Consider the following 12742-nt stretch of genomic DNA (forward strand, 5'->3'; position numbering starts at 1 on the left):
CGGCAGCCCACGAGGCTCCCCGGTCCCTGGGATTCTCCAGGGCCCTTACTTTTACCTTTTCTCTTTGAATCCACCTTCAGGTAGTCTGAGTCCCACCTCCCAGTGTATTTGCTATTTCCTCTGCCAGGGACCCCCCCCCACCCCCATCCCTGAGCCCCTGCCACCCTGGGTCCAGCCCAGTTGGACAAGTTATTTTCTCCATCTTGAGATAAACCCTTGTCATCTTACTTTAACTCACCTGTGTTATAAACCTGAAGAAGTCACACTTGTCCTGCCTCTGGAGGGGTTGGGGGGATTCAGCAGGAACTTACTACGGGAACAGGTTCAGTAGGTTCCTGCTACAGAATGCTTCCCTCCCCCTTTACTCTCTGCCAGAGGCTGGCTTTTTATCTCCAACTCTCCTAGCTTTGAGTTTCGCTAATAACATGTATTTGTAAGAGAACTTACAGATCATTTTCATGAGGCAGATGTGGAACATCTCTTAGCTGAGGAGCCCTGCCCTGAGTGCCGGCCAGCCCCAGCCTTGTGGCAGCAGCCCCGGCGAGCACTGGCTGGACAAGAGAGAACTGAGGGCAGGGTCTAGGGAGCCATGTGGCCAGTCTCATGGTCCTTCTCTTTCCTCTCCAAGTGGGGATGGAGGCTGCTGCCTCCCTGAGACCCTATGTGTGTCCCTGCAGATCCAGATGTACCAGCTCTCGAGGCTGCTCCACGACTACCACAGGGACCTCTACAACCACCTGGAGGAGCATGAGATTGGCCCCAGCCTCTATGCTGCGCCCTGGTTCCTCACCGTGTTTGCCTCACAGTTCCCCCTGGGCTTCGTCGCCAGAGTCTTTGGTGAGTGTGTGTGAGGCTGCTTGCAGAACCTGGGTTCTCAGATTCGATGGGAACTGGGTATGGTTTCTCCATAGCTGTGGTTCTTATTTTCAGACCTGTATCTGCAGGAACAGGATGTTGTCATTTTCATTTAGTGAGGAGGTTGAGTTCTGTGAGTTTCAGGACCTGCTTGATTTCTGATGATCAGGGCCACCCCTCCATGCCTTCTTGTGGGAATAATGTCCGATTTCCTCCTGCCAGGCTCTCACTGGAGCAGATGTCCTGAAGGCTAGACCGAGGAGCCGGGTGCGTGGTCCAGAGACATTTCTCCTGAGTTGTCTTCCTCCACCTCTCTGGCCCAGGGCTTGCTCACTGACAGCTCCTTAAGACTTCTCGGCCGGGGACTTCTGGGCCACTCTTCTTTCTGGGCTTCTTCTGCATCTCCTCTTCCTCCTCCTCTCTCCTCTTCTATCCTTGGCTCTTGGCTCTATTTGCTTCCTCTGCGGCCCAGCTCTTGAAAGTACCTCTGTATCACTGACTCACGGTCTGTTCTCACAGGCCCCACCTCAACCTTCTGCCCTTGTGACCATAGGTGGGTCACATTTCAAACCATCTCCCCTTTTCTCAATTTACTTTTCAAGAAGATTGTCTCTGTCAAAGTTAAATAAATGTTCACATGTAAAGTCTGAAAACTGCCTCCTTGTCAATTATGCTTCAATTTAAAGAAATTAAAACTTAAAAATGTAAAAGTCTGCCTTGACGTGGCAGGGATAGCAGCTGAGTGAGGCGCTGTGAACAGTCAGCTCCAGTACAGTCTGCTTTCCCTGCTTCAGGATGAAGTGGTGACTCTGACAGTTCTTTTTATCTGTTTATTGTGGAGAAAGCGGTTATTAAAGAATTGATCATCATCACATACCGAGTGGTTTTAAGTACCATTTCTGTTGAGTCACTTGATAACTTAAAAACCTGTGCTGTTTTTTTTTTTAACTTTATTTATGTACTTATTGGTTGTGCTGGGTCTTCGTTGCTGTGCAGACTTTTCTCTGGTTGGGGTGAGTCGGGGCTGCTCTTTAGCTGCGGGACACAGGCTTCTCCTTGTGGTTTCTCTTGTGGAGCACAGGCTCTAAGGTGTGCGGGCTTTAGTAGCTGCAATTCCTGGGCTCTAGAGCATGAAGCTCATCCTAATGACTTCCTAAATAAAGCTAAAGCCACAAAAGCAGGGTCATCTTCTCCATACTGTGCAGTCAGAGGTGGGTCTCAGAGTTTCTCATATATTATGCATAACAATGTCAGTGTCTATGATTCCTGGATCCTGCCAACCCCGTGTCCTGCTGGCTAAAGGGCTCAGGGCTCCTGAGATTATAGGCAGGACGTGGGGACTTCGGGCAGCGTTGTCTTGTGATATCACTGTTTCCTCTACCAATACTTAAAAACGAACCATTTTATTAGTAGGTTTCCTAGAAAAGATAGGTTTTTAAAAAACCGTTTCTGTATTTAACATGGGTGACTTAGCTCCATGATAGTGGATAGCTTCATTTTAAATCCCAAAGCCTACCATTCACAGTAGGCTTTTTTGGTCTGAGGCCATTTCATTATAGGCATTTAGGCCTGGATAAACCTAAAAACACGTGAACTTTTGTTAACTATTCAGCATTTTATATCAAAGAAGGCAATGGCACCCCACTCCAGTACTCTTGCCTGGAAAATTCCATGGACACAGGAGCCTGGTGGGCTGCAGTCCATGGGGTCATTAGGAGTCAGACACGACTGAGCGACTTCACTTTCACTTTTCACTTTCATGTGTTGGAGAAGGAAACGGCAACCCACTCCAGTGTTCTTGGTTAGAGAATCCCAGGGACGGGGGAGCCTGGTGGGCTGCCATCTATGGGGTCGCACAGAGTCGGACATGATTGAAGCGACTTAGCAGCAGCATTTTATATGTAAGTAAAGGAATCTATCTCAGTTTGCGGTCAACATAGCCCATATATAGGTTAATAGTTGTGACTCAGGCTGGTAAAGAATCTGCCTGCAATGGGGCAATGGGGGAAACCTGGGTTCAATCCCTGGGTTGGGAAGATCCCCTGGAGAAGGGCATGGCAACCCACTCCAGTATTCTTGCCTGGAGAATCCCATGGACAGAGGAGCCTGGTGGGCTACAGTCCATGGGGTTGCAAAGAGTCGGATGCGACTGAGTAGCCAACACTTTGAGTTTACTTTTTACCTCTAGTTAAGTATGCACTTCTTGGAGGGACAGCTGCCAGTAATGCCTGTGCTTGACCTTCACGTCGAGCTGTGATGAGCCTGTGCTCATCATACTCTTCTGGGTGTCACATAATGTGGAATCGCCCCCTCCTGTATTTTTCCTCTTTGGGTGCAGAGGGGCCCTCCTGGGAGAGATGCTTGTTCTTTTCATCTTCTAACATCTATCTTTGGGGGAAAAGTCTGAAAAATAGGACCATTCTTGCTCCTGCTGGAGGTGGCAGCTATGCTATTATTAGGCTCCAGATGTTTTCTCTAGGGCATTTTGCCAAGTTAGATGAGAGAGGAGGTGGAATATAAAAACGGAAAGTTTGGCAAAACACAAAAGCCACCTGTAACGTAGGGAAGGATTCTGAGAGGCTTCAGGACTAAAAGAGACTGGAAAACAAGGTTGTTTGGGTGGCCTGGAGAAACAGCTCTTCAGGGTAACGTGATACCGTGGTGAAGAAGTGAGTCTTCACAGAGTCTGTGCGGTTGTTCTGAGGCAAGGCTGCTGTCCTCGTTCATCTCCCTCCTACCCGATCCTGGGAGGGATGTGGGGGATTCACAGTGGGAGGACTGCAGCCTCCCAGAGAAAGTGCAGGAGAGGGATCACCCTAGACAAAGACGACGGTGGCTGCAAAAGAGATGCAGGGTAAGTTCACCTAACTGGCCATGTGCCTGGAGTTGATCATTTTCCCCCACAGGAAAATTGAACTTCTGTTTCATGGGGAGTTTCAAATAGAGTGCCCATATAGGTTAACATGATAATAGGGCTGCTGAAGCGTCTTAAAAGCAAAGTAGTTATTTGCAGTGTTCTCAGCAAGCAGTTTGCAAAGTGGTGGAGTCAGCTGAATTTTAGGTTCCCTCTCCTGCCAGCTAAACCCCTTTGCCTGTTTTGTTGGTGGCTCAAAAAAGGAGAGTTGGCCATGAGGTTGTGAGCGGGGCTCCTGCCACGCTGCTGGAAGCCTTCACAGCTCACTTCTTCGTGCAGGGATGTTCAAATGCAGAAAATCAACTCACTTTTCCAAGGAGATTATTGTGTTTTTAAATTCCAGTCTGTAAGTGTTTAATAATTGGGAGATGGGCAGAAATGACAATAGCTGGATTGGGGCAGTGGATTTATAGGTAACATTTTCTGTACTATTAATTAAAAGTTACTTAATTTTTGAACTTTCTGGAGGGAGAATAAGGTACTCGCACCTTAACTGCTCCTCCAGGCTCCTGTGTGCTTTCACCCCCTTCTACATTTCCACCTGCTTTTCCTTCTGCTCAGAGTATTACTCCCTGATTTCTTATCTGGGGAGTTTCTATGGGTTCTTCAAGGTCAGGCTCTGCAGCCACCTTTGCTTGGGGCATACTCTCTCCCCTGCTTCTGTCCTCCTTCACTTGATGGCATTTATAGCTGCCTTGTCTCTTCCATTCGCCTGCAGCTCCCCCCACCCTAAAAAAAAAAGAAAATTTTTTGCCTCTAATTAGATTTATGCCCCTGTCTTTTAAAATTCTATTTCTTCTTACATTATTATTCCAGTAGTTAGGTCACTTTCCCAAACTTAGTCACCCAACAGTGAGTTACTAGTTCTATACTTGAGCCCCAGGGCATTGGAGTCTCTTTTTTGAATGGCTTCACCTCTGGGGAAGGGAGAGCGAGGGTGGGCTGACAGCAGCCTCTTGCCTCCCCTCTGTGCATAGTCAATGCGGGAATCGTTAGCATTTGCCAGCCATTCTAAGGCAAAAAATGGCAAGAACTAGAAAATAACTCTGATAAAGTTCTTTGAATTCTTCAGAGTGAAAAAAATTTTTTATTTCATTCAGTTCATTTGCTCAGTAGTGTCTGACTCTTTGCAACCCCATGGACTGCAGCACGCCAGGCCTCCCTGCCCATCACCAACTCCCAGAGCTTACCAAGACTCATGTCCATTGCATCAATGATGCCATCCAACCATCTCATCCTGTTTCATCCCCTTCTCATCCCACCTTCAGTCTTTACTAGCATCAGGGTCTTTTCCAAGGAGTCAGTTCTTCACACCAGGTGGCCAAAGTATTGGAGCTTCAGCTTCAGCATCAGTCCTTCCAATGAATATTCAGGACTGATTTCCCTTAGGATGGACTGGTGGGATATCCTTGCAGTCCAAGGGACTCTCAAATGTCTTCTCCAACACCACAGTTCAAAAGCATCAGTTCTTCGGTGCTCAGCTTTCTTTATATCCAACTCTCACATCCATACATGACCACAGGAAAAACCATAGCCTTGACTAGACGGACCTTTGTTGGCAAAGTAATATCTCTGCTTTTTAATATGCTGTCTAGGTTGGTCATAACTTTCCTTCCAAGGAGCAAGCATCTTTTAATTTCATGGCTGCAGTCACCATCTGCAGTGATTTTGGAGCCCAGAAAAATGAAGTCTGACACTGTTTCCACTGTTTCCCCATCTATTTCCCATGAAGTGATGGGACCAGATGCCATGATCTTCATTTTCTGAATGTTGAGCTTTAAGCCAACTTTTTCACTCTCCTCTTTCACTTTCATCAAGAGGCTTTTTAGTTCCTCTTCACTTTCTGCCGTAAGGGTGGTGTCATCTGCATATCTGAGGTTCTTGATATTTCTCCTGGCAATCTTGATTCCAGCTTGTGCTTCCTCCAGCCCAGCGTTGCTCATGATGTACTCTGCATATAAGTTAAATAAGCAGGGTGACAATATACAGCCTTGACAGACTCCTTTTCCTATTTGGAACCAGTGTGTTGTTCCATGTCCAGTTCTAATTGTTGCTTCTTGACCTGCATACATGTTTCTCAAGAGGCAGGTCAGGTGGTCTGGTATTCCCATCTCTTTCAGAATTTTCCACAGTTTATTGTGATCCACACAGTCAAAGGCTTTGGCATAGTCAAGAAAGCAGAAATAGATGTTTTTCTGGAACTATCTTGCTTTTTCAGTGATCCAGCGGATGTTGGTAATCTGATCTCTGGTTCCTCTGTCTTTTCTAAAACCAGCTTGGAGCCCCCCAAAATAAAAATCTCTCACTGTTTCCATTGTTTCCCCATCTATTTGCCATGAAGTGTTGGGACCAGATGCCATGATCTTAGTTTTCTGAATGTTGAGTTTTAAGCCAATTTTTTCACTCTTTTTTTTCACTTTCATCAAGAGGCTCTTTAGTTCTTCGCTTTCTGCCATAAGGGTGATGTCATCTGCATATCTGAGGTTATTGGTATTTCTTCCGGCAATCTTGATTCCAGCTTGTGCTTCATCTAGCCCAGCATTTCTCATGATGTACTCTGCATATAAGTTAAACAAGCAGTATACTTGTATTTAATAATGTACTTTTGCAATGGTGTAGGCTTTTTACAGTTTTTAGAGATCTTTACATCTCTAAACTCCTTATTTCAAAGCAGAGGAAAATGGGTATTTTTTTCACTTGCAGCATCAGAAATTAGGGTAGAGTATACAAATCTTTGTTTTACCCATGAAAACATGTGTTTTAGTAATAACTCCTTTGAAATCCAGAGAATTTCTGGAAAAACAGACTAATTAAAAGTTTTCTTTTTCACAGTTCAACTTTTGAAGTGTGTTTGAATTTAGTATATTTTCAGAGTGAAAAAAAAGATCTGAACCTGTGACAAAATTTTAGCAGTATGTTTGCATACATTGTTTTCTTAGTATTATCTTGACAACCCTATCTGAAATGTCAGGATCTTGTAATTTAGGGTTGTGTTTCCCACTGTCCCGCTTTTCAGTGTGTGTGAAAGGGGACAGTGTATCATTTTATCAGCAACTGGGTCCATATTAACTTCTGGCTTTTCTGTGTTTTCCCAGATATGATCTTTCTTCAGGGATCAGAGGTCATATTTAAAGTGGCTTTAAGTCTGCTGGGAAGCCATAAGCCCTTGATTCTGCAGCATGAAAACCTAGAAACCATAGTTGACTTTATAAAAAGCACACTACCCAACCTGGGCTTGGTGCAGATGGAGAAGACTATCAGTCAGGTATGGTTCAGTCTGGACCTTCCAGAAGCTCCATAATCCTGGATGTTCAGAAGCTGAATTCCTTCCTTCCTTCCTTTTCTTTCTCTTTCTCTCCCTTCCGCTCTCTGTCCGTTTCCTACCACTCAGGACCTACCAAGTCCTGAGTAGCTTATAGGAGGCACAGCTCAAGGCCTTGTTCCATGACTAAGTGTGTGTCTGAGTGTGCATGTGCTGTGAGTGTGACATCCAGCACAATTTCTTAAAGTTTGTAAGAATTGTAACTGTAATTTCTTACAGTTAAGAGGCTTCACCCCTCATCATTTGTTCTTCCAAAATTCATAGCTTTTTATTCCTTGTGGGCTTTTGTAAAATGAGTGCTTTGATTTTTGTGCTGAATGGCATTAATTGGAATCTTCTAAAATATCTTGCTATGAAGTTGTGATAAAGAGTGTATATTCTTTAAGTTTGTTTCATGATGTGTGTGTTTGTGAATAGTACTCAGTTCCACATCTGTGGCCCCATACCTCTGGTTTCTGTGTGCAGTAGAATTGCATGTATGCATGTATCACTCTCTGAAATGTTAAGAGGTTGAGAGTGAAGTGACTTGGGAACTGCAGCTGGGTAGGAGTGGGAGCAGATTGTGACTCTGTGTCAGGAAGGCTCTTCCAGTAATGGTTGCTGACCATGCAGGGCTGAACTGCCTTGCAGAAGGCAAGGTCACCCTTGAAAGTGTCCCGAGGCCAGATGGCTGAGTGCTGCGGAAGGGATCTCAGCACTGGGCCACCACAGACTCAGCAGCCGGGCCTCTCATAAGCCCAACACTTACAGCAATTATGTTAAAACAAATAGTGAAATAAAGATATGTTTTTAAAAAGTCTGAGAATTCCTGCTCGTCTGAGAGTGGTGGGCTGCACGCACACACGCAGCAGTTTGTGGTTCCATTTGCTGCTCCTCCTTCAGTGCTGAGCCCAGAGAAGGAGGCACGTCTGGCCTGAGAGAGAGAGAGGGTTTTGCCCCGGTGCCGCTTTGGGTCTCTGCACGTTTCATTTACTTGTGAAGGAGCAGCGCTTTTCAACTCTGCACTTTCTTCTCAAGAGAGGCTTTTACTTCCCTGGCGCCCTCCTCTCAGTGTGAATCGCTCTGACTTATCAACGCCCTACTTTTTGCCAGGTTCTGAGCAACTCTGCATATATACACCTGATCTTATTCAGTCATGACCTCCTGAGAAGACATCTGGTTTTAACTCATGAGAAACCTAGGGTTCAGAGTGGTTAATTAGCTGGCCCACAGTCACATGGCCAAGAAGTGGAAAGATGTTGTTTCAGACTGAGGCTCTCTCATGGCAAATGCTTTAGCAACTACTCAGCTCCACCAAGTGCCTCCAGGTATCATTTAATCAAGAGTTTTGCTGTATTGTCCGTTAAGACAGAATCCTCCACCCTGTGATGCTTTCCTTTCTGACCTTGCCAAGCATTTACTCTCTTTCGGAGAAGGCAATGGCACCCCACTCCAGTACTTTTGCCTAGAAAATCCCATGGGCGGAGGAGCCTGGTGGGTTGCCATCTGTGGGGTCACACAGAGTCAGACACGACTGAAGCGACTTAGCAGCAGCAGGCCTTTTCCACACAGGGCCAGGGAGAAAGTATTTCAGGCTTTGTGGGCCATAAGGTCACATGAGGTCAGCTCAGTCTCTGGAGCCTGAAAGTGGCCAGAGCCAGTGTGTGTGTGGAGTGAAGTGACTGTGTTGAAATAAAGCTTTGTTTGCAAAGCATGCGGTGGGACAGCCCTGGTGCACGAGCTGCAGTCAACTGTCCCGCAGTTATAGCACGTGCAAAGGCACAGGGTGAGAGACGTTCTAGGCACGGCTTCAGCTTTCTTGGGGGGAGGTGGGGGATTGGATGTGGCATGTAGGGACACAGCATCTGCTTCTGAGGTCCAGGTTTTCAGCCTGTCACAGGTCTCGCTGGGAAACCAGATTCACGGTACCAGGCAGCTCTGGCCCTTCTCCCCTCCCACACGGTCCATCTGGAGCTTGACCTCTGTGGGCTGTCAAGCTTTCTGTTTTCTCGCTGCCCCTCCCCTTCCTGCAGAGGGTGCTCTAGTCTCAATTTCAGCTTAGAGGTACACCTTTGGAGAGCCTGCAGGGTGGAAATGGTACTGTGTTCCTTGCACGTGGCTGAGTTAATTGTCCTGTGTGAGAAGGGATGGAGCCGGGTGCACCCCTGTGATAGACGAGCTGTGTTTCACTAAATGCCTTCTCTGTGGAAACCTCAACTTGAGCCTCTGGGACACAGTCTGCATCCAGGGTGGGCAGAGTCACCAAGGACGGAGCCCTGCAGCTCCCGCTCAACACAGACAGGCTCAGAGCCGCCGCCGAGAGGCCGGCCCAGAGCTGACAGGGTCCAGGGCACTGCGGCAAGGGGCTCTGGGGCAGCTGCTCAGCGTGACTTAGTTCAGTTGAACGTAAGCCTTAACAACCCTCTCTCAGGAAGGGGGAAGCCCTGGGAATAAACAGAAAGGAAGGGAAGGGAGGTCAGGGCTGTCTCATCACAGCACGTGCCCTGCAGCCTCAGGTCAGTGCAAGGAAGGTTGTAGGGGAGGGGGGTCGGGAGGATGGAACCCATAGCCCACATTCAGCATCCTGCAGGCCCTGCCTCAAGTGGGCTCCTGACCGGTACCATTGTCCTACTGCATAGAACTTACGCAGAATCCAGGCCCGCCCCCCGAGACCTGCTGAGTCAGAATCTGCCTTTCAGCAAGTTCCCCGGGGGAGCCACACACACCTTGGAAAGGCTGCAATGGGTGACTCCATCGTAAACACGCCAGACAGGTCTCGGTTCTGCTTGAGCTGGTAGGAGAGAAATCGGCATCTCGCCAAAGCTCCCTTGTTCAGAAGATGCTCTTCAGAATCACAGTGGTGAGGCTGCCCCTTCTGCCTTGGGAGGAGTCCTCGCGGCTCGGGCAGGTTGTGCTGTTGAAAGTTTGTTAAAAGGCTAATCGCTGCCATACCAAGAGGGTAGGGATATGGTGGGGAGGCGTCCTTTACCCCTGGCATTGTTGAGAATTGCTTGCATTGTGGTGATAATAAAAAGCAGACCAACTTTCAGTTAGGTTTATTACTATTTTTAAATTCCCCACAGACATTGAACCCCTTTATTTTGATACCTGGGCAGATGCTGCACCATTGAGACCGCCCCCCACCACCCCGGCTGGGGGGAAGGGTGTGGGGGTGGGGAGGGTGGAAAGTATGTGACTGGTTCTGTTGCCGTCAAGGTTGATGGCTTCATTGTAGTGTCCACAGACAGCAGAGAGAAAAAGACACTGAGTGTCCAATAGCAGATGAGCCAAGAATGCAAAGGAGTTCACTAAAGGAGACTCATAGAGCAGATTAATAATAGCTGGGGAAGTATGTAGCTTTGTGCATAATTTAAATGTAAATAAGGTATAATTCTTTACCTGCCTAGATTAACAGAATGAAACATTTTAAGGCCAGTACCCAATGCCAAGGGTGTACTGTGTCTGGCACATTCTTAATGTTGCTAGTGGCATTGTGTGTTGATTATTCCCATTCGGGAAGCAATTTGGCAGTGTGTATCATAAGCCAGTAAAATATTCGTATCCTTTGATTCAGTAATCCCATTTCTTGGAATGCATGCTTAGGAAATAAGCCAAAATATGGGAAAAGCAGTACATATGAAGATGTTTAGAGTTGTCATTTATAACAGAAACTTGCAAGTAACTAGATAGCCAACATTCGATGACTGGATTAACATGATTATTGATGCATCAACTTGATAGAATACCACGAAGCCATTTATAATTGCGGTTTTGAAGAATATACAGCAATGTGAAAAAACACCCTTGGAGGACCAGGCGCTGTCACTGCCAGCTGCGTGCTGCCGCAGTCGGGGATAGATTTCTGGGCATGACTGCAAGGCTGTGTGTGTTTTGGCACCAGGAGGTGGTGATGCAATTAAACAGAGATGCCTGTGACCTGGGATGGTTCCTCGGGATTAATGGGGGCCTGCGAGAGCACTCCGCCCTGTGCACAGCCGAGAGCCCCTGACCTCAGCCCCTCTGCATCAAAGGCCCAAGGTTTCATCCCCGGGTGTTCCAGGTTAGGACCTCACTTAGAAACCTGGGTGAAAAAAGAGATGTGTGTGTGCGCGTGGCATTTATCCCGGACTGTATTTGTGATTACACATGAATGTCTTGGTTTGCGTGTGTGCAGCCTTTGTGCTGAGCTAGTCAGAGGCTCCATGGTGTGGCAGCCTCTGCCATTCATTGCAGCACAAGCATGGATGCGAGGGGTTTCATGATAAGTGTGGGAAGCAGATCCCTTAGCTCAGCTTGCCAGGTGTGTGTCTCACGATTCCCACAGATGCTGGGAGGTAGGGGTTATCAGCCCATGGGGGAGGCCAGGAACTGAGGCCGGGAAAGGTCAGGTAACTTATTCATGGTCATTCAGGGAGTTGCCAGCCAAGCTCCCATTAGAGGGCTGTCTGAAAGCTCCTGGGTCAGTTTTCTTGACTGTGGAACAGAGATGATAATCCCTGCTGAGCTCAGGGTCACTCTGATGGACAGGAGAGAATCAGGTCAATCCAGTCAGCTACACATGCACACACACATCACAAATGGAATGTGTTCTGTTTTTTTTGTCCTGGAGTGACTTTTGTGCCTGATTAGTATTAGCCACTGAATTAAATTGAAAGCCAGGAAGTGGAAAAGTTTATCTCAAGGAAGAGAAAATTTCTGGGAATGGTGAAAAAGTAAACATGGATTTTTAAAATTGATTTCAGGAAAGATAGGGCTCATTCATGTTTAAATGCTAAGAGGATGCCGTCCAGGGAAATGAGTTTTTCATTGATTTTAACTGTGTTGGAGTTTCTTTCTTAAGGAAATGCTGTGAAGAGGCAGTTTCTGCCCTTGAAAATACTAATTTCATTCTCTAAACGTGTGTTCTGATCGTGCTGGTTTTTCTTACATGGTGACTGAATTCTCAGATGTGTGCCGGGGTTTCACGCCTGGGGCGGCAGCAGCCTCTGCCTTCGGACCCCTTCCCTCTTCGGCCCTGCCTCGGTCCAGCTCACTCACCAAGAGAAAGTACAAACATGAACAGCTCACTCACTTGTGCACTTTGGGGTTGTTTTTCACACGAGTGGTTTTTTTCATGACTGTTACTATTATAAGAAGAAAGGCAAGTCAGGCATTGTTTCATATTCACTCATCTATGTGGGTAACATTTGGGTTTTGGCTCATTTCTTCATCTCTTATGTGCAGAAAAGGGTTTTTCAGTAAACAGTTCCATTACTTAGCTGTTCTTGTAACTCTGAAAACCCAGCTGAACTATAATTAAACTTTGACCTGGTGACTGGGCAAGTAGGGCTGTGATTCTTTTGTTTTATTCTGTCGTTGACCCATAGTTGATGTATCTAATAGAATTTTCAGAGAAAAAAGATCTGAATACTGAGATAAGAATTAAAAAGAAACTCTTTTAAGCTTTTAAAAAAATAAGGTTTTGCCTTTGAAAAATGGCATCAGAGACCTACACTGACAATTGTTGTTGTTGAGTCACTAGGACATGTCTTACGCTTTGTGGCCCTGTGGACTGTAGCCTACCAGGCTCCTCAGTCCATGGAATTTTTCAGGCAAGAATATTGAACTGGGTTGCCATTTCCTTCTCCAGGGGATCTTTCTGACTGACAGATCAAACCCAAGTCTCCTGCATT

The 12742-nt window shown here is 46.6% G+C and overlaps 1 protein-coding gene across 13 annotated transcripts in view; it reads left to right on the forward strand.

Annotated features, from left to right (window-relative positions):
* Positions 1-12742, forward strand: part of TBC1D1 (TBC1 domain family member 1) — a 226405-nt gene that overhangs the window by 207959 nt on the left and 5704 nt on the right. For 10 of the 13 annotated variants that reach the window (XM_005207835.5, XM_059887349.1, XM_005207838.5 and 7 more), the window contains 2 exons: positions 678-837; positions 6865-7034. In XM_005207835.5, coding sequence (XP_005207892.1) covers positions 678-837; positions 6865-7034 — 330 coding nt within the window. Of the gene's footprint in view, positions 1-677; positions 838-1077; positions 1517-3488; positions 3710-6864; positions 7035-12742 lie in introns of those variants that run through there. The other 3 variants (XM_010806056.4, XM_024993034.2, XM_005207841.5) reach the window with 3 other exon arrangements.

The sequence above is a fragment of the Bos taurus genome, chromosome 6 (genome assembly GCF_002263795.3).
Source record: "Bos taurus isolate L1 Dominette 01449 registration number 42190680 breed Hereford chromosome 6, ARS-UCD2.0, whole genome shotgun sequence".
Classification (NCBI taxonomy): domain Eukaryota; kingdom Metazoa; phylum Chordata; class Mammalia; order Artiodactyla; family Bovidae; genus Bos; species Bos taurus.